The 25,996-nt window shown below is 37.0% G+C and overlaps 1 protein-coding gene and 1 pseudogene across 2 annotated transcripts in view; both read left to right on the forward strand.

Moving 5' to 3' along the window:
• Window positions 1–25,996, forward strand: part of LOC105478815 (structural maintenance of chromosomes flexible hinge domain containing 1) — a 151,656-nt gene that overhangs the window by 113,096 nt on the left and 12,564 nt on the right. For both annotated transcript variants that reach the window (XM_024791952.2, XM_071085588.1), the window contains 8 exons: window positions 2,152–2,278; window positions 2,443–2,562; window positions 4,373–4,458; window positions 5,100–5,222; window positions 8,537–8,727; window positions 10,917–11,026; window positions 11,285–11,355; window positions 17,514–17,685. In XM_024791952.2, coding sequence (XP_024647720.2) covers window positions 2,152–2,278; window positions 2,443–2,562; window positions 4,373–4,458; window positions 5,100–5,222; window positions 8,537–8,727; window positions 10,917–11,026; window positions 11,285–11,355; window positions 17,514–17,685 — 1,000 coding nt within the window. The remainder of the gene's footprint in view (window positions 1–2,151; window positions 2,279–2,442; window positions 2,563–4,372; window positions 4,459–5,099; window positions 5,223–8,536; window positions 8,728–10,916; window positions 11,027–11,284; window positions 11,356–17,513; window positions 17,686–25,996) is intronic.
• LOC112426149 (small nucleolar RNA U13) lies at window positions 7,661–7,778 on the forward strand (annotated as a pseudogene).

Genomic DNA, 25,996 nt, shown 5'->3' on the forward strand with positions numbered 1-25,996 from the left:
GGCATACGTTCTAAGAAATATATCATCAGGTGATTTCATTGTTGTGCAAATATCATAGAGTATACTTAAACCTAGGTGATACAGCCTACTATACACCTGGGCTATATGTCATAACCTATTTCCTTTTTTTTTTTTTTTTTGAGATGGAGTGTCGCTCTGTCACCCAGGCTGGAGTGCATTGGTGCACTCTTGGCTCACTGCAGCCTCCGCCTCCTGGGTCCAAACAATCCTCCCACCTCAGCCTTCTGAGTAGCTGGGACTACAGGCACGTGCCCACCACACCCAGCTGATTTTTGTATTTTCAGTAGAGACAGGGTTTCACCACGTTGGCCAGGTTGGTCTCAAACTCTGACCTCAGACGATCCACCCACCTCAGCCTCCCAAAGTGCTGGGATTGTAGGCATGAGCCACCACGCCCAGCAGCATAACCTGTTTCTCCTAGACTACAAACCTGTACAGTATGTGACTATACTGAACACTGTAGGTAATTTTAATATAATAGTATTTGTGTATCTAAACATAGAAAAGGTATAGTAAAATGCAGTATTATAATCTTTTGGGACCACCATTATACATGTGGTACTTTGTTAATGAAATGTTGTTATGTGGTGCATGACTGTGTTAGATACATACAATTAGAGGACTGATATATTGAACAGATTTCTAAAACCTCCTAAGGAACTACTTGCAAATCAATCAAAAAAAAAGACAAACCAGTAGAAAAATAAATGGGCAAAGAATACGAGCAGGCAATTAATGGAAAAGAAAATATAAATAACCTGTAAACATAAGAAGCATGATTTCAATACCACTCAGGGGAGATATTAGTTAAAATAATAATGACTGGTTGCTTTTTAATTCTCCTTTTTAGAAAAAAATATATGATTTATATTAAATGTTGGCCAGCATAAGGGGAATTTGGCAGTCCCATACACTGCTGGTGAGAGGATAAATTGATACAACTTCTTATGAGGGAAATTTGATACTTGCCTTTTAAAATAAACTCGTACTTATCATTATTCATCCCAGAAAACACATTTGCAGAGAAACATTTGGAGATATATTTTTGCTATATTATAGATAATTGTTTGAAAATTGTAAACGTACTAAATATTCACCACCCGATGAATGAGTAGTATAGTATAATGTACTATGCATAAATTTTAAATTGGCATGTATACATTCACATGAATTGATCAAATCGAGTGCTGAAATCAAGTTGCTAAAGTATAAAGTATATGTTACTTATTTTTAAAATGCAAACAGTATTTTTTAAATATGTGTTTGCATTTGTGTAAGTCTGTTGAAAACCACATTCAGAAACTGGCAATTGGTTTAATGGTGGGCTTGTATTCTATATTCTTTGGGAAAAAGTCTGTGAGCTATAATTTATAATTTTATTTCATGGATTGACCTACAGTGTCATATTGATTTAGATTTTTTAAAAATACTGCTTCTTTTTAAATTGTATTGTTATAGTCTAAACAAAAACAGCTGCTGTCATTGTTTCCCATAGAATTGTGTGGGAAAAAATCATTTCAGATAAAAATATATTTGTGTCATTTACTAGTTATATGTTATGGTCTTAAAGTATATCCAAAGGTTTTTTGTCCATTAATGAGAAAAACACAATTTAAAAAATCTTTAGAGCTTTTCAAAATCTCTTGTTCTGTCACCTGGGACTTTGATGGGTCTATTTCCATGGTAACAGCTGTAACTTAAACTCAGCATTGGGCTTTGTGATTGTTTTTATAACTTTCACACTATCAGCTGTTTCATACTGCTTTCAATTTAGAGGTTAGAATCAAGAAGATTTTACAGGTCAAAAGTATAAGCAGCCATCCATATTTCTAATGTGAAGGAAATAACTTTTTCTTGAAATTTTTTATTATACATAATTTTCACATAAGCTGTTTATTGATACGATCATTTGGCTTTCAAACCAATACCAGAAGGTAAAATGTTTTATGTCTTGGGTAGTGGTGAGTGGTGATGATGGTTTAATGGAATCTTAAGGATCAGCCTATGCCTTTGGCCTTTAAAATTAACCACTTAACTTGAAAACAGAGCATAATAAGTTATGTAACATTTTTATGTTGAAAGATTTCTTTTTAAATCTTGTTTTCCCCTTTTGTTTGTTTATATGTACAGAGTCTGGTGCTGGCAGAAAGTAGTCCTGGAAGGGATAGTACTGAATATTTTATTGTATTTGAGCCCCGGCTACCACTTTTATCAAGAACCTTAGAACCATATATCCTACCATTCATGTTTTACAATGGTAAGTTTCTAGGAAATAAATGGTTAAACTCCATTGTTAGTGATACTTTAGATAACCTTGTTTTGCTTTCCATTAACATGGTGTTTATTAGCTATTTAATCACATCATGACATATTTTAGAAAAGTCAGTTTTTACATTAAATTATCTCAATTTTTTTTCTTAGATGTTAAGAAGCAGCAACAAATGGCAGCACTTACAAAAGAAAAGGACCAATTATCTCAGTCTATTATTATGTATAAAAGTTTATTTGAAGCCAGCCAACAGCTTCTTAATGAAATGAAATGTAAGTCATTTTGTATTCAAGACAAAAATTATGCTTTGGGGAATGATGAGGCAGGAGGTGAAATCATGATACACAAACATGCTTCCACTTTCCTAAACCACAAGTAAAATGCAGAATGTTGCAGAAAGGTGGTAATGTTGGTTGATACTGTCATTGAGAATTCTTAAGATGAAGTATTTCTTATTTTAAATAAATTTGTATCCTGCTTACTTATAAAAAACTGACACATTCTGTTAGGAATGTGGACCTGTGGAAAATTTAAGGCTTTCTACATAATAATAATGTTTATATTTAGCTCTGGCTTCTGGCAAAAGATACTGGATAATATCACCAAGGGAGTGATGTGTAATGTAATTTTTCATTTGACTAATGAGCTGTATGTATTTTACTTCAAACATCTGCAGTTTGTCATACTATGGAGGTATCTGGGGCAGCACACACTGATACTGAAATATGTAAATTATTCTTGAGTCACTTCACAGAACATTTGCTGCAGTTTTTTTGTTTTTGTTTTTTGAGACACAGTCTCACTCTGTCACCCAGACTGGAGTGCAGTGGTGTGATCTTACTCACTGCACCCTGCGCCTCCCAGATTCAAGTGATTCTCGTGCCTCAGCCTCCCAAGTAGCTAGGATTACAGGCACCACCACGCCTGGCTGATTTTTGTATTTTTAGTAGAGACAGGATTTCACCATGTTGGCCAGGCTGGTCTCGAACTTCTTTTTTTTTTTTTTTTTTTTTTTGAGACGGAGTCTCGCTCTGTCGCCCAGGCTGGAGTGCAGTGGCCGGATCTCAGCTCACTGCAAGCTCCGCCTCCGGGGTTTACGCCATTCTCCTGCCTCAGCCTCCCGAGTAGCTGGGACTACAGGCGCCCGCCATCTCGCCCGGCTAGTTTTTTGTATTTTTTAGTAGAGACGGGGTTTCACTGTGTTCGCCAGGATGGTCTCGATCTCCTGACCTCGTGATCCGCCCGTCTGGGCCTCCCAAAGTGCTGGGATTACAGGCTTGAGCCACCGCGCCCGGCCACTGGTCTCGAACTTCTTACCTCAAGTGATCTGCCCACCTTGGCCCCCCCAAAGTGCTAGGATTACAGGTGTGAGCCACCACACCCAGCCTACGTTTGCTGCAATTCTTAATAATGTTTCATATAATTGAAAGACATTTTCTGAGTTGTGCTCTATCATCCCTTCCCTTTTTATTTGTCATATTTTTTTGGTAAAGTTTTTGACTTTGTGTTAGTTATTTTGATCAAGTTAACCAAGAAATATTTACTGCTTGCCTCAAAGTACTCACTTTCATGTATGCCTGTACAAGATCAAGGATATTTAGAATATAATAGGAGCTAAATCTAGTAATGAGATAATATGTCATTTGTGTAGCACTAAAAATTGTTTTTATAAAGTCTTTCTTTGTTCGAGAACAACCTTGTGCAATTATGTATAAATTATGTATACTCGTGAATTAAGTCACTTATCCAAGATTACTAGGAGTTTGCAGTATATCATATCTCCCTTTAGTTGCATTAATTTTATTTTCTCATTTTTGTGTATCAGAAATTGAGACTTAAGATGTATAGTTTAATTTTGAATTTCTAAAATGGTCACCTATCAGTTTTCATTTTAGCAACAGACATTAAAAGGAAAAAACGAAAGGAATTTAAAAATATTTTCCAAATCGCGCCACTGCACTCCAGCCTGGGCGACAGAGCGAGACTCCGTCTCAAAAAAAAAAAAAAAAAAAAAATATTTTCCAAAAACTATGATTTGGGGGCTATCAGAAATTGATGCAAGTTTTTTGTTTTTAATTTTAGGTCAAGTTGAAGAAGCAAGATTAAAAGAGGCCCAATTGCGAAATGAACTAAAAATACATAATATTGACATTCCTACAACACAACAGGTACAATTTCCAAGTATACGTGAAAGATTTTTTTATTAAAGTCCATTCTGCAATATGCAGTTTTTATTAGGAATTTTATGAGTATTGTTTTAGGGTACAAGGACGTGTGCATTATAGTCTAGTCACTAGACATTAAAAATGACTAACAAAATGATAGAGTGCTCTATTCAGAGAAATTGCAATTTGTATTTTTAATGTAATGACACCAATAAATGCAGTTAATAATACATCAGTTCAAGTAGTGCTTTGAAAAGGGTGCATAACCAATACACGTGGTGGTAAACAAAGTAAGAGAAAATAAAAAGCAATCTAGATTTTTAAAATTTATATTCTTTTATATGTGTAACTCGGATTCAAAGAGAAGTCCTATTATAGGTAGTGTATATCTTCGCTAAGATTTTTTAAAATTCAGTGAAGTGGGAACTTTATATTACTATAATCATGGTTTTTAAAATTGTGTTTTCTTTGTGTGTGTGTGTTTTCTGATAGTTTGTCTTTTTTTTTTTTTTTTTTAATAATGCCTACTTACCAACTTTATATTCTTGAGTTATCTAAATTGTTAATTTTTCTCCACTGTCATTATGGGCTGCCTGGTTCAAGAGTAATTGGTCTTGTAGTTAATTTTTCTTTATAAATTATAGGTGCCACACATTGAAGCGCTTCTGAAAAGAAAGCTATCAGAACAGGAAGAACTGAAGAAAAAACCTAGAAGATCATGTACTCTTCCAAACTATACTAAAGGCAGTGGGGATGTTTTGGGAAAGGTTTGTGTTTATTAAGCCTTTGGAGAGGCAGTACATTTTATTATCTTGTTTGTTTAAAATGGGTCTTCTAAAAGTGACAAAAAAGTGTCAGGTTCTTTGTAATTTACTTCTTTCCAATAAAGTACCTGCTCTCATTATTGCAGTAGGGATTTGGTAGAGTTTAAAACTGAAATCGGTAATATTACTATTGAGGGCTGTGGCAGAAGTTGTTAAGATGTATTAGTTCAAGGCTTATTGTTTACTTAGAGATGCTTTCATGTCATGCAGCTCTTTTTTTGGAGGGGGAGACAGTCTATCACCCAGGCTGGAGTGCAATGGTAAGACTATGGCTCAGTGCTCCCTCCATCTCCTGGGCTCAAGCGATCCTCCTGCTTCAGCCCCCCAAGTAGCTGTGACTACAGGCGTGTGCCACCGTGCCCAGCTAAAACCGAGGTCAAGTAACTTGCTCATAGTTGCACAGCTAGCAAGTGGCAGAGCCAGGGGTGAAACCCCAGGTAGTCTGACTCTGGAGTCTTTGGTTATTGCCTATGCATGTATATTCTACTTTTATAACCACCGTATGAACTATTATTTGTAGTATTTCTCATTTATACATGAAGAAATTGAAATTCAGGGAAGCTCAAATAACTTGTTAAAATATAGTTAAGGCAGAGCTTAGATGTGACTCAAGGTCTCTCTGACTCTAAAATCTGTGGTAGTTTATTTTATATGCCTTCACAAATACACTGCCTACTGAAAATGGGGGGTAATGTGTAGCAATGTTTATGACCAAAACCATGTACATTATTACTCAAACCTCAGATTTGCAAATTGAAAAATTGAATTTAAATTTAAATATAAATTTATACATTACAAAACAAGTTGCTAATATACAATGTTTTAAAATGTTATTCTTTAGAACCAATTTTTAGAAAAAAGCAGTTCTTTGATCCTAAGCATATAAATATATGGTTTCCACATTTTAATAGTCCATCCAATACAAAATTCTTGCACAATATGTAAAATTTTTATCAACATATAAATTTTAGCAAGAGAAATGTATTTTAAAGTCTCCTTTTTAAATATTTCCCATTGCATGTCTTGAAAATCTGGGGGAAATCTTTGCAATTTCATTTTACATAGTTTCTCTTTTGTCCCCTCAGAAGTACAAACCCTACCCTAACCAATAGGAGAAAACTTTGCAATCCTTCCATGTCATCCTTAGTCTTTTCCCTTGCTTCCTTAAAAAATACTCTTCCTGGCATTTATTATAAAACTAGAATAGTCCAGGCACAGTGGCTCGCACCTGTAATCCCAACATTTTGGGAGGCCAAGACGGGCGCATTATCTGAGATCAGGAGTTTGAGACCAGCCTGGCTAACCTGGTGAAACCCCGTATCTAATAAATACAAAAAATAGCCAGGTGTGGTGGCATGTGCCTGTAATCACAGCTACTCAGTAGACTGAGGCAGAAGAATTGTTTGAATCTGGGAGGCAGAGGTTGCAGTGAGCCGAGATCACGCCACTGCACTCCAGCCTGGGCGACAGAGCGAGACTCTGTCTCAAAAAAATTAAAAAACCCTGGAATAAATAATCATAGAAATATAGTAGGAACAAGGGGAGGCTTTTTTCCCCCAAACTTCAAAATGTATTTAACATCATGAATACCTCAAGTAACTTAGATATTTTACACATTTCTTCCTCAATTCCTAATATCTTGAAATCCCATCTCTAAATGAGGAAGATATAGTAGCAGTTTTTTTTTTTTGTTCAGTTAAACATATTATGATTATAATTAACATGCCCTTCTAAATAGGTTTTATGATAGTATCATGGTATTTCTTTTACAAAACACATCTAAATGTCACAAGTAAGCCATTTCTTCTTCTTACATTTCATTTGCCTCTACTAATTCTTTCTCCATTGGCTAGAACATTGTTTTCATTTACATGTACTAGTTTTTTTGCATGTTCATACTAACTTCTAGAGAATTAGAATAGAAGGATAGATGTTAGAATGTGTTTTGTTTATTGGCTTTTTTTTGAGACACGATCTCACTCCTGTCGTCCAGGCTGGAGTTCAGTGATGCATCTCGGCTCACTGCAGCCTGGACTTCCTGAGCTCAGGTCATCCTCCCACCTCAGCACCCCAGTAGCTGGGGCTACAGTTTCATGCCACCATGCCCCCCTAATTTTTTGTATTTTTAGTGGAGATGGGGTTTCGTGATGTTGCTCAGGCTGGTCTCAAACTCCTGGGCTCAAGCAGTCAGCCTGCCTCAACTCCCAAAGTGTTAGTAATACAGGCGTGGGTCACCATGTCCAGCCTGATGTTTCTAAAAGTGACACACAATGTTCTTATTGCTAGGGCGGATTTGTGCTACCAGATCAAGTAAGATTAAAGGGTAGACACCACCATCCTAGCACAATGAATTAGGCTTTGATACTGACCACAATAGTCCAATCTTGGTGGACTTGACTTTGAACAAGAATGCTTGTTGATGATTGGGTTTTCACGCACATGTGTGAAATATGCCACCGTTGAACCTTGTTACACTGTTGGCACATTACCTGTCTGATCTGAGGGAAAGAAAAAGAATACTTGTGTCTGAAGCAAGGATTTGTAATTTTTTATTTATTCTAAGCTCCAAAGCATTGTTCCTGGAAACAGAAACAAAAGAAACAATTCTTTTTTGTTTTGGAGACAGGTTCTTGCTCTGTCAGACTGTAGTGCAGTGGCACGATCTCGGCTCACTGCAGCCTCTACCTCCTGGGCTCAAGTTATCTTCCTTCCTCAGCCTCCTGAGTAGCAGAAGAAACAATTCCTATTTGTGATGTTCAGATTTGTTTTTTGAAAGGAATACTATAATATTGGAGTAAAGAATTTACTTAGAAGGGAAGGGCATATTAACTGTATGTTTAATTGAACTGCATTATTGTATGTGTATATTATTTAAGTGTACTTTATGATTATTTTACCAAGAAGACAGATCCCATTTATAGAGTGTTAAAATGTGAAAAAAGTATATATTACTAGCAAATAAAATTTCTAATTATTTCATCCCTGAGCGGTCTGAAAAGGAAAAATTCCTAATATTTTTATTTGCTCATTTGCAACTTTACTGGAGTTTAATCTTTAGAAAAAAAATTTTTTAATTTAATAGCAGAATAGAATGTTTAATATATTCAAGTTAAGTTTTTAACAACTTGACAATTTATTTTTAATTCATGTGTTTCAGAAAAGTTTTTGTTACCTAGGCTTGGGCTTTTAAAGTAATATCAAATTTTTATAAATGGATTTTATATTTTTTTACTTGATTTTATGAAAATGGGTTGTAGATTGCACATCTAGCACAAATTGAAGATGATAGAGCTGCGATGGTTATTTCTTGGCATCTGGCAAGTGACATGGACTGTGTAGTCACCCTAACCACTGATGCTGCACGTCGTATCTATGATGAAACCCAAGGTCGTCAGCAGGTGTTGCCCCTTGATTCTATTTATAAGAAGACTCTTCCAGATTGGAAAAGGTTAGAAAAAAGTGAAAGTAATGGTTTTTTCTGAAATATATTTTCTGTTTTTTATCAAAGCCTTGAATTTAAAAATGATTTATCTAAAAGATATCTAAAACAGAGAATTGACTTGAATTATCTACATTATTTTTGTCTTCATCACAAATGGGCATTTTTCATTACATATGCTGGCTATGTTTTATTTGCCAATTAAATGTTATTTATATATGTAATGTATACACACAAAGACATACATTACATGTATATGTAATGTATATACACAAGACATAAAAAATACAAAGACATAAAATTTTTTTTAAATTTTTAAATTTTTATTTTTTGAGATGCAGTCTTGCTCTGTCAGCCAGGCTGGGCGTGATCACAACTCAGTGCAGCCTCAACCTCCCTGGATTCAAACTACCCTCGCACCTCAGCTTCCCAAGTAGCTGGGACTACAGGTGCATGCCAGCATGCCCAGCTAAATTTTTTTTTTTTTTTTTTTTTTTTTTTGCTATATTGCCCAGGCTGGTCTCAAACTTTTGGGCTCAAGCAGTCCTCCCACCTCAGTTTCCCATACTGCTAGGATTACAGGTGTGAATCACTGCATCCAGGCCCTTTTTTATATTTTATGTGTACTCTGATTAGGCCTACTTTTAAAAATGCACCTAAAGACAGGAAGGAAATACTAACAAAAAAATAAATAAAAATGTATAACAGAATATTGGTCAGTATTTTCTCAGATTACTAAACAAAGCTTTTCACGGCCTGTAATTGCATAGGAATGGGGACTTGAAGGAGAATGGGATCTCATTAAGAGCCTACTATGTCAGTAAACTTGTTATTTCATCTTATAAATCTAAAAATAGATTGAGGAAACAAAACAGCTGTATGTTGAACTCAGATCTATCGGATTCTAAAATCTGCTACCCTGCAGCTAGTCAGTACTCAAAGGAACAGCATGGGAAATCCTGACAGGTCATGGTTACTGTGTTGATAAAGGTAATGCTTTTTTTTTTTTTTTTTTTTGAGACAGAGTCTCGCTCTGTCGCCCAGGCCGGAGTGGAGTGGCGCGATCTCGGCTCACTGCAATCTCCACCTCCCGGGTTCACACCACTCTCCTGCCTCAGCCTCCTAAGTAGCTGGGACTGCAAGTGTCTACCACCACGCTCGGCTAATTTTTTTTGTATTTTTTTAGTGGAGATGGGGTTTCACCGTGTTAGCCAGGATGATCTTGATCTCCTGACCTTGTGATCCGCCCGCCTCGGCCTCCCAAGGTGCTGGGATTACAGGCGTGAGCCACTGCGCCCAACCCACTTAAGAGAATGGGTTTAACTCTTGCCCAGACTGGAGTGCAGTGTCTACTCACAGGCACAGTCATAGCTCATTGCAGCCTCAAACTTGTGGGCTCAAGTGATCCTCCTGCCTCAACCTACCAAGTAACTGGGACGACTAGAGGCATGTACCCCTCACACCCTAATGCTTTTTGTGAGAAGAATTTTTTTCTCCAGGAGGGCTTATTTATCTCTTTAATCCCTGGAGACTAAGTTAAGGATCCTTGATTTAGGGAAATTATGGATTTGACATTTAAGACTAACGTGTGTTCTAGAAACGAGTTATCCTTTCTGTTTCTGGTATTCTCTCTCTTACTGGGATTGAGTTAACTAGAGCTCCTCCACACCTATGTTGAAGGGAAAGTCTCCGACACCCCAATCAACTACCATCTCTGAAATTCCATTGTTATCATCTACTGGCTTCAATTCCTCTTCCTATTGTGTCGGAAGGACAAGGAGACAGGGGACATAGAGCTGCCTTCCTCATATGTTTCTCAGTCTTGGGTCTTGCCCCTTCCCCTAGTCATTCTGTGACCACTCTTCACGTGAACAGTTACGTCATTCATACTCTCGTTTGGAACCAGCTTTAGAGGCTACTTTTTTTCTTTCCTTGTCAAATGAAACTATTATTATATTGTTAATACAAACTAATAGAAGGTAGTAGTACAGATAAAACCAAGTAGATTTTTTATATGGTCAGTATTTCCATTTCTAAGGGCATAATAGCTGATCATTTAGAAGTATCACTTGTGGTGGATTGGGAGTTCATTGTATGATCAAAATGATGTGTAATATATTCATGTTTTCCATATTGTCTTTTTTAAAATTAAAAAAGTCATGTACTTTAATATCTTTTAAAAATTTCTTTTTATTTAGACCTCTACCTCATTTCCGAAATGGAAAATTGTATTTTAAACCCATTGGAGATCCAGTCTTTGCTCGAGACTTGTTAACATTTCCAGATAATGTAGAACATTGTGAAACAGGTAAAAGACATTATGGTGGCTTTACTTTTGTACAGATGTTAAATTTGTGATACAAATCTATAAATTATTGATAATGAAAATTTATATTCTTATTTTGCTTGTCAGTCATAGTTTTACCAATATTTTTTAGAGGACAGTCAAATAAAATTAGAACGAATACTAGCATTCTTTCAAAGAAAGACTTGCAATGTGCATTATATTTTAATATGACCAAGGAAAATATCATAATTTTCAAAATTCATTTATTGACTTTTTTAGTATTTGGTATGCTGTTAGGAGACACCATTATTTTGGATAATCTGGATGCAGCCAATCATTATAGAAAAGAGGTATGTATTTGATTTCTTTTTAAATTTGTAGACTTCAGTTTTAATGTGTATCATGTCCATTTGATGATACATATATAAATGACTAGCCTTTTCAAGACCAATTTAAATTCTGCAAATTGATAAGCAACATAAAAGTAGGCAAAATGTAGGAATGAATGGACCAGGATGCAAATTTAAATAGATGTGTTTTGGGGCTATGAAATTGTCTAAGACTCAAAACAGTCTGGAAAAAAGTACTGTCAGGTAATTTTGGTGTAAAATGTAATTTGCTGTAGCTCTTTGTATTAGTTTTCTAGGGCAGCCATTAACTGATGTAAATGATAGAAATATTACTGTCCCACAACAGACTGGGTGGCTTAAATAATAGAAATTTATTGTATCACAATTCTCGACATTGGAGATCCAAATTCACAGTTTCAGTGGGGTTGGTTTCTTCTAAAGACTATGAATGAAGGATCTGTTCCAGGCCTCTCCCTGCCTTGTAGATGAGGACTGTCTTCCCCCGTCTCTTCACATCTGTGTGTGACTGTATTCAAATTTCTTCCTTGTTGTAAGGATACCAGTCATATTGGATTAGGGCCCACCACAATGACCTCAAATTAACTTGATTATCTCAGTAAAGACCCTATCTCCAAATAATGTCACATTCTGAGGGACTGGGGGTTAGGACTTTAGCATGGATTTGTCGGGGGCTGGTCCCAAACAAAGGTAATGAGTTATCTCAATTGATTGTTCACAATCAGCTATAGATCTAACTCTTTGTTTTATTCTTTCCTCCCCTTCTCACTAGTCTTCTTGACTGGTCTTGTAAAAAATAAATATATAAAAGATTATGGGGGAGCACAGTTTAGCCCATAGCACCTTTGGAGGGGAGTTTGGTAAAATAAACATTTCAGTTATTTACTGCGGCTATATATATAACACTCTAAATTGTAAGTTTAAACAACAACATACCAGTCCTCTTTGTAGGTTTCTCCAAGTGATGTTGGCTATTTGAACTGGAGTGGTGGCAGCTCTAAAATGCCTGCCTTACGTAGCTGGCAACTAGTATCTGTTGTCATCTGGCATATCAGCTGGTATTGGCCAGGGGTTCTTTTGGGGATGTCTGCTAGGGTTATTGTTCTCACCCATGAGGGTGAGATAGAGTAGGGTAATGCCATTTAGAGTTTTAGAAGCCCTTTTGTCTAGCTAAGAGGATCCAGGAGGGCAGAAGTTTAAATCTTTCAGAGGTCTTAACAAAGGAACGTCCTTGACTTGATTTTGACCCTAAGGACACATGTTACAGGCAGTACCCTGGATTTGATCTAAGCCAGTATCTGTAAATAGTGTATTCTAGAATCATGGGGACCATAGGGATCATCTAGGATGATTTAGGACCAGTGAGAATAGATGAGAGACCTTAGGCTGAGAACAAATAATGGAGAGCTGGACATGTGATGCATACTTGTAGTTCCAGCTACTTAGGAAGCTAAGGGAGGTTTGCTTGAACCCAAGAGTTCTAGGCTATAGGCTGTCGTGTGCTCTGATCATGCCTGTGAATAGCCACTGCACTCCAGCCTAGGCAATATAATGAGATTCTGTCTAAAAAAATAAAAATTGTTAAAGAGGTGGGGGATTTGGCCCAAGTCACACTTTACTAATTTATAGCAGAGCTAGAACTAAACTGGTGTAATTTTTCTTTGGGCCTAGTTAAGAAGCAGTAATAGGGTGCCGGGTACAGTGGCTCATTCCTGTAATCCCAGCACTTTGAGAGGCCAAGGCAGGCGGATCACTTGAGGTCAGGAGTTACGAGACCAGCCTGGCCAACATGGTGAAACCACGTCTCTATTAAAAATACAAAAATTAGCTGGGCGTGGTGGCAGGTGCTTGTAATCCCAGGTACTTAGGAGGCTGAGGCAGGAGAATCACTTGATCCTGGGAGGTGGAGGTTGCAGTGAACTGAGATCATGCCACCGCACTCCAGTTCAGGCGACAGAGCAAGACTCTTTTTTTTTTTTTTTTTTTTAAAGGCAATAATAAATTCATCGTAGTTTAGGAAAACTAAATTACTGGGATTATTGAGCATTATGTAGCTAATTAGAAAATGGTATTTGGCATCTTCATGAACGTTTCCTTGTAAACCTAATAATAAGTATAATATACTGTACCAGAAACTGGCTGTGGGTGGGAGAGCTACAATATTCTGGTGGTGATTAGCATTTTCATATATCCCAAATTATGAAATAGAAACATACCCATTAAATGTTATGATAACATGGAATCAGTTTGGAGATGGCGAGAAGCTTGCTAGTAAGGATAGAACTAACTAATAGGATGTAAGTTATCAACTGGAAGACTCCTGTTCAGTGAGATATTTGGATACTTACTATGTATGAGACAGTGGTGTGCTGTTATGTGTTGAACTATTTCTCTGAGGAGGCATGTGGAAGTCCCTGATTTGTAGCTTTTGCCAATTTCTATGGTGTAAGTACTTGTATCATGGATGATTTCCAGCAGTCTATATGAAGTCCTTCATGCCTATACGAATGTGGTATTCAGGAGACCTGGCTTTCGTGACCCAGTACAAGCTGGTTCCAGCATATCACTAGGCACAGTGCACAGAGGGTCATACAATGATGAATTAGACAAACCAGATAGCCATTGGAAACTCCAGCTGAGATTAGCTAAAATGCTATTTCAGATATGTATCTTAATGAACTTGGCAAGAAAGTAAGGATTCTAAGTGGAAGTGGGAACCTGGAGAGATAAACAGAACACTAATGCCAGATTTCTGCAGTGAGAACGTTTGCCAAACTAATTGAACTTAAGCATTGACTTTTTACTCCCTCGAGGGGCTTTTGAGGGTAGGAGACAAAACCCAGGGCTCTAAACAACATGGGGAATCTGATAACTGGGGACACCCCCTCTGTGAGGAGAAACCTTAGTGTAAGAGTAAACATATAAACCTGCCACCTTCATCTCAACTCCAGCTGCTTCAGGGAACTACCAGAAAATTCTCTCTTGAACTTTGGGACTAAGCGGAAAAGTAAAAAAGTTAAACATTTTTCTAGAGAATTCATCAACATAACAATTGACTCTAGTATCTCTTTGCAACCTGTATTCATACTACTTAGATGTTCTGAAAACCTTCAAGGTAAACATTTGGTTTCATGTGCTGGACTAGTAGTATCCTTAGATATCTGATTGAAGCAAACATAAATGTTTTCTGGAGGAATTTCACCATTGTTTTTGAATGGAAATTTCCACATTGAAAATGAGAGCAAATATTTTCAAAGTGTTAATATTTGATTAATATAGTTCAAAAAATGAAAGTGTTGAAAAATGAGAAAAGAACAAGTTAAATTGAAAAATATCTATATTAATAGTTGATTAAAATAGTTCAAAAAATGAAAGTGTTGAAAATGAGAAAAGAATAAGTCAACTTAGAAAAATCAAATAGAGCTTCTAAAAATGAAAAGATTATAACAAATTAAATACTAACTGAGCAGGTTTAACATCTTAAGAATTTGTGAATTAAAAAGAGGGTCAGAAAAAAATATTCAGACTGCAGCCCAGAGAGAAAGAGAAAATGGAATGTAAGACAAAGAAGTTGAAGAGACATGGAAGGTAGAATGAGAGAGCATCTAACCAAAATTTAATCAGAGTGTCGAGAGGAGAGAGTTTATAAAAGGATTGTAGGCAATATTTGAAGAACTAATGACTGAAAATATCTTAAAACTGATGAAAGATACCAATACTAGTTTTGCAAAAATGTTATAGCACATATGTGACAAAAAAGGAATAGTATTTGTTCTTCATAATTGATAATAGCACATAATTGATTTCCTTGCTTCCAGATTTCTAAATGAAGTCATATGTAACTTTGCCAATCAAATATTATTTTAAAACTCTTCTGAGAAAAAGCTCTTATGACATTCCTTGGTAACATTGTTGGATTTCAGAGTTGTAATATTGTTGTTCATTCCAGAATTTGCAAGTGCTGTCATGACTTTTTTTGTCCTAATAGTGTACCTAATGAGGTAGAATCATGAGGTTGAGGGAGAATTGAGAAACTGTCTGTGAAAGTAGTATTTCCAGAATCATCATAAAAGGAGAGCCAAACTGTCTGTCCTTCTACCATAACGCTTCCCTCATATTGTCTATTAAGAGAATAGAAAATCTGTACATTTTAGTGTATTTATTTAAGATCATATTAGGCTGAGCATGATGACTCCTGCCTGTAATCTCAGCACTTTGAGAAGCCAAGGCAGTAATATCACTCGAAGCCAAGAGTTCGAGACCAGCCTGGGCAACATAGTGAGACGCTAACTCTACAAAGTTTAAAAAAAAAAAAAAAGTAACCAGGCATGGTGGCTTACACCTGTAGTCCCAGCTATTCAGGAGGCTCAGTTGGGTTAATTGTTTGAACCCAGAAGTTGGAGTCTGTAGTGAGCCCTGGTCATGCCACTGCACTCCAGCCTGGGCAACAGAACGAGACCACAACTCAAAAACAAAACAAAACAAAAACAAAGATATTAAATCCTTAGAAACATTGATTGCCTGAATCTTGATAAGTGGTAACATGTGAAGCCAGTCTGTATTTTTGTTGTCGTTGTTCACCACTAGAAAACATATAAACCCAAACCAAAACTAAGAAATTAAGTTGTTATTTCTTATAAAAACAAATGATTTTTGAATTTGTAAATACTGGCTTTACCAAAGAATTCACCACAGGATTTCTTCAAATAATCATCTTATTACATTTAGTTTATCTTGTATATATATAATTCAGAGGCTATTTAGCCCCAATATTAGATTGGACAACATTTTTATACTTGTTAAAAATTACAATGTTCTTCATTAATGTATGTATGCTATTTCATTGTATGGATGTGCCGTAATTTACTTGTATAACTTGTTGAGACATGTAAGTTTACTACTTTTCATTATTAAAACAATATTTCAGTGTACATCGTTCACATTTTTTATTTTTTCCTGATAAGATTCTTAGAAGTAGAATTGCTGAATCATACAGAATGTTAAACTTTTTAACACTTGTCCTGTTTCCTTTAAGAAGGGCTGTCCCAGGGCATATGAGTACAAGAAGGCCCTTTTTCCATAGCCCCCCATCAAAGGGGTGTGTGTGTGTGTATTTTAACATATTGAGTAGTAAAAATATCTTATTTGAATTCCACGTCTCTGGTTACCCATGAAGTTTAACTTTTATTTTTTAATATTTTCTGAACCTTTTTTGCAAGAACATTCTTCTAGATCATGACATACTAAATCCAGTGTTTTTCTTTTATTCTGACTTCTCTGAAGAATTTTTTTTTTTTTTTTTCTGAGACAGAGTCTGGCTCTGTTGCCCAGACTGGAGTGCAGTAGTGCGATCTTGGCTCTCTGCAACCTCTGCCTCCTGGATTCAAGCGATTCTCCTGCCTCAGCCTCCTGAGTAGCTAGGATTACAGGCGCATGCCACCATGCCCAGCTAATTTTTGTATTTTTAGTAGAGATGGGGGTTTCAATATGCCGATCAGGCTGGTCTCGAACCCCTGACCTCGTGGTCTGCCTGCCTTGGCCTCCCAAAGTGCTGGGATAGGCGTGAGCCACCACACCTGATATAAGAATTTAATTCTTAACCCTTATCTTTTCCTATCCGTGACTTCAGTTTTTTCTTCATGATTTCACTTCCCCTAACTCTCAAATGATCACCTCTTTATCTTCCCATACCTAAAACCATAGTATTGTCTTTAGAAGAGTCAGTCTAGTGCTTTCCAGTCTGTATTTTCTTCAATGTAATATTCTCCTTTTGCTATCCTTTGGTCATCTAAAAAACTTAAATCTAACAGAGGAAACTGGGTTGGTGATGCTACCTTGATACTTAACTGCCACGGGTTCCAAAGCACGGAAGTCTCTGGACTGTCCTCTTCCTTCCACTTACCGATCCATCATTTACTTTTTTCACTTGCGTTGTCACTGTTCTAGTTTAGGCTGACATTTGAAAAGTTGTCTAATTCATCTCTCTGCCTCTGGATTTTTCCCTCCAGTTTATCTTACACATCGCTAGTTACTAATTTTTTGAAAATACTACCGTGATCCTGTCATTTCTAATCTCAGAAATTTTTTTGGAGCAGTTGAAATAAGTTGCTCACTACTTACTATTCACTTACTTACAATAGGTTGTTAAAATTACACACTGTCCTACACTGCTGACTAGAGATGGAGATCGAATTCGAAGTAATGGAAAGTTTGGGGGCCTTCAGAATAAAGCTCCTCCAATGGATAAACTTCGGGGAATGGTATTTGGAGCTCCAGTACCAAAACAGTGTCTGATCTTAGGGGAACAAATAGGTAAGTTCAATAAGTACTTAAATAGCAATTTCTAATTTAATTTTACTTTTTTTTTAAGAGCTTATGTTTTGAGAATCTAACGTGAAAACTTAACAAATGTAAATAAGTAACAAATGTAAGTAAGATGTTTTTGTCTACTACTTTCAGCTTTTTTATATCAGGTAGTTTAGAGTTATGTAAATAGTAGCTTTATCCTTTGTATTTTCATTCTTATATGTAGCGCATGCCTCTGTTACCAGCTACTCGGGAGGCTAACACAAGAGTGTTGCTTGAGCCCAGGAGTTTGAGGTCAACCTGGGCAACATAGCAAGACTCCATCTCTTAAAAAAAAGAAATTTCTCTGCTTATTGAATAAGTCAGTATTTTATTACATAATCATAATACTTATTTTTATCTTGAAATTTGTAACTATCTAGAAAAATTAAGGCTTATTAGAAAGTGTATGACATGTGATCTCCTGCCTATTTTTCCCTTCTACAGGCTGTGTCCCTTTGCATCTAATTAGCCAATATAATTATCTCTGCACATCTGTGCTCTGAAGTGGATATACTTACCAGGAAGTCTCCTTACCATCCATTACCTTAGAGCCTATTTGCTCTTAATTTATATAATTAATTCTCATACACTCAACTGTCTACTTTCCCAACACAGAGCAGTTTGTTGTTAACTTTCTTTTAGTTGCAAAATACATATAACATAAAATTTACCATCTTAACCATTTTTAAGAGTACAGTTCAGCTGGGCTCGGTGGCTCACGCCTGTAGTCCCAGCACTTTGGGAGGCTGAGGCTGGCAGATGACGAGGTCAGGAGATCAAGACCATCCTGGCTAACACAGTGAAACCCTGCCTCTACTAAAAATACAAAAAAAAATTAGCTGGGCATGGTGGCATGTGCCTGTATTCCCAGCTACTCGGGAGGCTGAGGTAGGAGAATCGTTTGAACCCATGAGGCGGAGGTTGCAGTGCACTGAGATTGCACCACTGCACTTCAGCCTCGGCAACAGAGACTATCTCAAAAAAAAAAAAAAGTGCATTCACATTGTTGTTCATTCTATCTCCAGAACTGTTTTCAGTATGCATAGTTGAAACTTTGTATAAATTCTCCATTATCCATTCCCTGACAATTATACTACTTGGGAGTGAGTGACATGATACTGCTTTCTGTCTCTCTGAATATGACTCTTCTAGATACTTCATATAAGTGGAATCATACAGTATTTGTCCTTTTGTGACTGGCTAGTTTCACTTAGCATAATGTCCTCAAGGTCTGTCCATGTTGTATGTAATAAGTATTAGAATGTCCTTCCTTTGTACAAAGGCTGAATAATATATATTTCATTGTATGTATTTGCAACGTTTTGTTTACTTTTATTTACTTTTTTCTTATTTTTATTTTTCTTGACATAGAGTCTCACTCTGTCACCTAAGCTGGAGTGCAGTGGCACAATCTCAGCTTACTGCAACCACGGCCTCCTGGGATCAAGCAGTGCTTGTGCCTCAGCCACCCAGTTGCTGGGATTACAGACATGTGGCACCACACCTGGCTAATTTTTGTCTCTTTAGTAGAGATGGGGTTTGAACTCCTGGCCTCAAGTGATCCACCTTCCTTGGCCTCCCAAAGTGCTGGGATTACAGGCATGAGCCACTGTGCCTGGCCACTTTGTTTACTTTTATTAAAGTAAAATACACAGAAAAATGTGCATATTTCGTGAACATTCAGCTTGATGGATCTTCACAACATGAACACTGCACTTGTATTAAAAAATAGAACATCAGACTGGGCGTGGTGGCTCACACCTGGAATCCCAGCACTTTGGGAGGCCAAGGCAGGCAGATCACCTGAGGTCAGGAGTTCAAGACTAGCCTGGCCAACATGGTAAAACCCCATGTTTACTAAAAATACAAAAATTAGCTGGCCATGGTGGCAGGTGCCTGTTGTCCCAGCTACTCATGAAACTGAGGCAGGAGCGTCACTCGAGCCTGGGAGGCAGAGGTTGCAGTGAGCAGAGATTGTGCCATTGCACTCCAGTCTGGGTGACAAGAGCAAAACTCTGTATTAAAAAAAAAAAAGATAAAAAAGAAACACCAGTACTGTAGAAGATTTCTTTTTGGCTCCTCCACTTCCTACCCACCACTCCATACTCAAAGGATAACACCTTTCTTGACTTACAAAGTAGCATAGATTAATTTTGCCCATTTTAGTACTTTATATACTTGGTATTTTGCAGTGCATACTTTTTTATATGTCTGGTTTTGTTCATTTAACACTATGCATGCAGTTCATTTTCATTGCAGGAGAATATTTCATTGTGTGAATGAAATGTACAATTTATTCTACTGTTGAGGAATTTGAGCAGTGTCTTAAGTCTGTTTTGTGTTGCTATAAAGGAATACCTGAAGCTGGGTGATTTATAAAGAAAGAGATACTTAATTTGGCATTCAGTTCTTCTGGCTGAAAAGTTCAAGATTGGGCATCTGCATCTGGTGAGGGTATCAGACTGCTTCCAATCACAGTAGATGAAGAGGAGCTGGCATGTGCAAAGATAACATCTTAAGAAAAAGATAACATCTTAAGAAAGGAAGCAAAAGGGGAGGGGAGGGAAGGTGCCAGGCTCTTAACAACCAGCTTTTAGGAACAGAGCAAGAATTCACTCACTCCCTAGGGATGGCACTAATCTATTCATGAGGGATCTGCCTTCATGACCCCAACATTAGGCCTCACTTCCCAACACCACCATACCAGGGGTCAAATTTTAACATGAGCTTTGGTGGAGACACACAAACCATAGCAGGTAATTTCCATTTGGGGCTATCAGTTCGGCCTCAGTTTTTAAATTAGTAGTTGAGAAAGGTGGTAGTAAGAGGAGTCATACTTCTGTTTACGACATCAGTGAACACATACAGTCTGTACAATGAGTGAATATCTAAAGAAACTGGTAAGAAATCAGAGAAAACATTTTAATCAAGGTCAATGAATTAATGTAAAAGGCCTCGACTCTATACCTAAGCATTTTATGGCAGTAGTTCCCAAAACCAGAAAGAACTACCTATGGAACTTAAAAAATACACAGATGTCATATTTAATATTTGCTTATCTTTCTTGACAAATATATTCAAAGATACACTCCCACATATAGACTAATGATTCATTGATAAGAACTCAAAGGAGACCATTTAAGGTTACTAATGTATATAAAGTACTAATGTATATAAAGTAAGCAATAGCAGCCATGCGTGACTACTTTAAGCCAAACAGGAATCTATTAGAAGGAAACTGGAAGAAATCATAGATTTACAGGAGATGGGAACAGCTAAGACGAAGTCAAAGATGACTCTGGGACAGTCAGCATCCTTGAGCTCCAGATACCTTCACCCTGGAGTTTTAATATAACTTAACTCCCACCACTACTAGGAGAGAGAAATGCCCACCGCCTTCCAGGTCAGCCAGACTTAGTAAGGATCAAATAAAGCAAACAGCTTTGGAGACCCTTCCCTGGGTATCATGGAATCATTCTCAGAGCAAAAGCAATTTTGAGGAAGGTCATCACCATAAAAATTGTCCACTACTAGCACAGTTATAAGCAAACTATTTGTCTTCTAAATAATTTGCCTATACATTGTCTTGCATGATTAGTATAAGAGCAAATCAGAGCATAAGAAGAAAAAAAATTACTGTATATTTACATATTATAAAATATTATTATATTGCAGACACCCTGTTAAGGTTGTCACATGAATGATCTTGTTTACTGCTGTTATCTTCATCTTATAGATGAAGAAGTTGAGGTTCAAAAAGGATAGATAACTTTCTCATGTTTAGAATAGTGTGTGTATTTGTTAGCACACTGAAGAAAGTAGAAAGAAAAATACTTTTAATTCTGGGTTATATAATTGAGATAATTTTCTCCATTATCCCTTTCTATATATTTTTCCAGACTTGCCTCAGTGAGCATTGTGTCACTTTTATAATCAGAAAGTTTTACTTATTGGTTTTAATTTCATGTTTTTTATTTTATTGTATTTTATTTTTTGAGACAGAGTCTCACTCTGTTGCCCAAGCTGGAGTGCAGTGGCTTGATCTAATTGCTACCTCCACCTCCCAGATTCAAGTGATTCTTGTGCTTCAGCCTCCCGAGTAGCTGGAATTACAGGTGCACACCTCCACACCCAGCTAATTTTTATATTTTTGTAGAGATGGGGTTTCACTATGTTTGCCGGGCTGGTCTCGAACTCCTGACCTCAAGTGATCGGCCCACCTCAACCTCCCAAAGTGCTAGGATTACAATGTGAGCCACCTCCCCCGGCCGAATTCATATTCTTCTAATGTATAATTGATTTTCTAGGAAACATGCCTAAACAAACAATCCTAAATACAGACAAGGTATTGTTTTATTCAGATGAGTATCACAGCTTTGTTTTTCGTTTGTTTTTTGAGAAAGGGTCTCACTTTGTTGCCCAGGCTGGAGTGCAGTGGCATACTCATGGCTCACCGTAGCCTTCCATCTTACCGGGATCAGGTGATCCTCCCACCTTAGCCTTTTGAATAGCTGGGACTACAGGCTTGTGCCACCACATTGGCTAATTTTTTTGTATTATTATTATTTTTTTGTAGACATGGGGTTTTGCCATGTTGCCCAGCTGGTCTCAAACTCCTGGGCCCAGGCAGTCTGCCTGCCTTGGCCTCCCAGAGTGCTAGGAATTACAGATGTAAGCCACTCTGCCTGGCTACAGCCTTGTTTTTCAAGTAAAACATAGAAATGTTAAATTCTTTAATTGAACTTGTAACCTGGAGAATGTCTATGTCAAGGTTAAGTGGAAGGTGAATAAAAATACAAATATCACACATGTTAAAAATTAAACCTGTAAACCTGTGGAATGAAAAGAAAAAAGTGAGAGAGTAGACCTTCTGGTTTTTTCCCCACCATTTCTTGTTTCCTATACCAACTTAGGATGTTTCAACTTACGTTTTTCAACCTCACAAGGGTGTGAAACCAGTACACATTCAGTGTGCTTCTCCACTTACAATGGGCTGTGTCTGGATAAACTCTTAATAAGTTGAGAATATCATAAGTTGAAAATGCACTCTCAACTTTTACAATATTTTCAAGTTATGATGGGTTTATTGGGACATAACTTCATCGTAAGTTGAGGAGCATCTGTATTTCAAGTTTTCTGTAGAGAGCTTGGAAATAGAACTACTTTTAAAATGCAAAGGAAATAACTAAGCACACTGTAGAAGCCAGAATGTAGACAGAAGAGAGAAAGAGTTGTTAATAATAACTCAAAAGAAGAAATGCATCTTATAATCAATAAGTAATTGCATAAGTCCCCCCTCCCCTGCAGTTTTGCTTTCTATAAATTCAGTTACCCGAAGTGAATGACAGTCCAAAATAGGTGAGTGCAGTACAATAAGATACTTTTAAGAGAGAGGGAAACACCACGTTCATATAACTTTATTATCTATATTTTTATTCTGTTTTATTGTTAATCTCTGCTGTGCCTAATTTATAAATTAAAATTTATCATAGGCTGGTATGTATAGGACAGAACACACTACAGGCCAGACACAGTGTCTCACGCCTGTAATCCCAGCACTCTGGGAGGCTGAGGTGGGTGGATCACCTGAGGTCAGGAATTCAAGACCAGCCTGGACAAAATGGTGAAACCCCCTCTGTACTAAAAACACAAAAAATTAGCTGGGCGTAGTGGCACATACCTGTAATCCCAATTACTTGGGAGGCTGAGACAAGAGAATTGCTTGGAACCCAGGAGTCAGAGGTTATAGTAAGCCAAGTCACACCACTGCACTCCTGCCTGGGCGACAGAGTGAGATTCCATCTCAAAAAACAAAATACCACAGTATAGGTAGAAGAAAATAATTCAAATGTCCCTAGCACGAAGAAAAAATATTAAGATGAGGGATATCCCAATTATCCTTAGTTTATCTTGACACATTATATAAAGTATCGGAATATCACATGTGCCCTGAAAATGTTTACATCTATCATATATCAGTTTTAAAAATGAAAAACAAAGTCATGAGAATTGGAAAGGAAAAAAATGCTAACTATTTGTAGATTAACAGTATACCTATAAAATCCAAGGTAATCAAAGATAAAAATTAAAAGAATTTATTAAGGGAGAAAGTTATAAAATTAGCATACAAAATAATAGCATTCATATAATATTACAGTAAGCAGTTAGAAGATACAATGGGAAAGGAAAAAAGTCATATACAAGAACAACAAAAATAAGTTTTAAAAGGTGTTTCTGCAGCCAAACATGTTTGATCCTTAAATACAGAGAAAAATAAACATGAATGAATACCTAAGAACATAGACTTCTGCTTCTCACCAAGATGGAATAACTTACATGAAACAAACCAAAGAAAAAAACCACTGAGGCCAGGCACAGTGGCTCACGCCTGTAATCCCAGCACTTTGGGAGGCCAAGATGGGTGGATCGCTTGAGACCAGCCTGGGCAATATAGTGACACCTCATCTTTACAGAAAATAAAATAATTAGCTGGGCCTGGTAGCTCGCTCTTTTAGTCCCATTTCTTTGGGAGGCTGAGCTTGCTGTGAGCTGTGATTGTGCTACTGCATTCCAACCTGGATGGCAGAGTGAGGCTCTGTCTCAAAAAAACAAAGCACTGAGCAAACTATGTGAAAGAACAGTTTTCAAGACTTTGGATGTCAAGCAATGAAGAATGGTGGTTCCTGAGAAATATACATCAATTGAAGTAGCTCTATGGTTGCTTCAGCTTACTGCCTGGAGAGGTTTTCCAGACTGTGTAAAACAGAAAGGGGGAACACCCAGGAAGAAGCTCAGTAGTCTCAAAGTTGAGAAGAACAGGCTGGGAGTCCAGGAAGGTCAAGGCAACTATAGTTCACAGACAGGTTACTGGGAAGGCAAGAGCTGCCTTTGAGAGAGAGAGCGAGCTCTGGAAATGCAGTAGGTCTCCCTTCAGTATCCAGCTGAGTACTAATTAGTGCATGTATGTGAGAAGACCACCCAAGGCTGGAAAGAAACACCCTGAAGATGAAACAGTAGTCAGAACTCTTAGTTTAATTTTATAATAGTAAACTATTTCCAAAATATTTATTGAATTGTAAAATCTGAAACTGTACTTACTGAGAGCTACTATATTCCCAAATATTTCCCGTTATTTACTCCTTTAAACTTTACCAATAAAGTACAAAAAGAGCTCATAGAGTTAAAAATATTTCTTTACAAATAAAATTTGCTTAAAAAAAAAAACCGCAACTTTCATGGGCTGCCTAGAGCTGTCAGAGACAGACTGTATGTAAGACAGTGGTCCCATAAGATTATAATGGAGTTGATTACCTTTTCTATGTTTAGATACACAAATGCTTACCATTGTGTTACAGTTACCTACAGTATTTAGTACTGTCACATGCTGTACAGGTTTGTACTCTCAGAGCAATGGGCCATACCATATACCCTAGGAGCATTGTAGACTCTCTATACCATGTAGGTTTGTGTAAGTACACTCTGTTGTGTTCACTCAATGACGAAATAACCTAATGAAATATTGCTCAGAGCACATCCCCATCATTAAGCAACACATGACTACACAGACAGAGTTCAGTAGTATCCATTGGGAGTTTCGGACATCCACTGGGGGTGTTGGAACATGTCCCATGAGGAAAAGGAGGGACTGCTGTAATACATAGTTTGTAATCATGACATCATCAAAAGTATTAACATTTTTATTATATTCATATACTTTAAAATATTATATGTCTGACCAGATTAGACATTACTTACACTTTATTGTTTTCATACTTGATTTATTATAATACTAAGCTGTCAATATTACGGTCAATTATTATGGTTTTTTAAATAAAGCCATTCTTAATATTTTTATGAATAGTGACGAAGATTAGTTACGCACTCTGGCTTTCAGGGAAAGGGTGTTTTGTTTTGTTATGGGAATAGAGCAGTATGATCTCTCATGGACCTGTCACCTAGCTTTGATTATTAAAACATAGCCAGTCTTGTTTCATTTACACCCACCCTGTCACAGCTTGCCTCTATCCTCCTCTTCCTGGGTGGGTTATTTGAAGCACGTCAAAGCAGAGGTTCTGGTGTATTTTTTCTTGTAGTTTTTCCCAGGCATAAGTGCTTATCAGTTTTTTTGCCAATAAGTTTCTTAGAATTATATGGAGCACAAAGTTTGAAGAGCACTAAATAGTATTTAGGAAAGTCTATGCATCTAACTGCATAAATCCTTCAGTGGTGAGAAAGTTGCTTCAGCCTTCTATTAACTCATGTTTGGGCAGTCCTT

Source organism: Macaca nemestrina, chromosome 19 (assembly GCF_043159975.1).
Source record: "Macaca nemestrina isolate mMacNem1 chromosome 19, mMacNem.hap1, whole genome shotgun sequence".
NCBI classification, from domain to species: domain Eukaryota; kingdom Metazoa; phylum Chordata; class Mammalia; order Primates; family Cercopithecidae; genus Macaca; species Macaca nemestrina.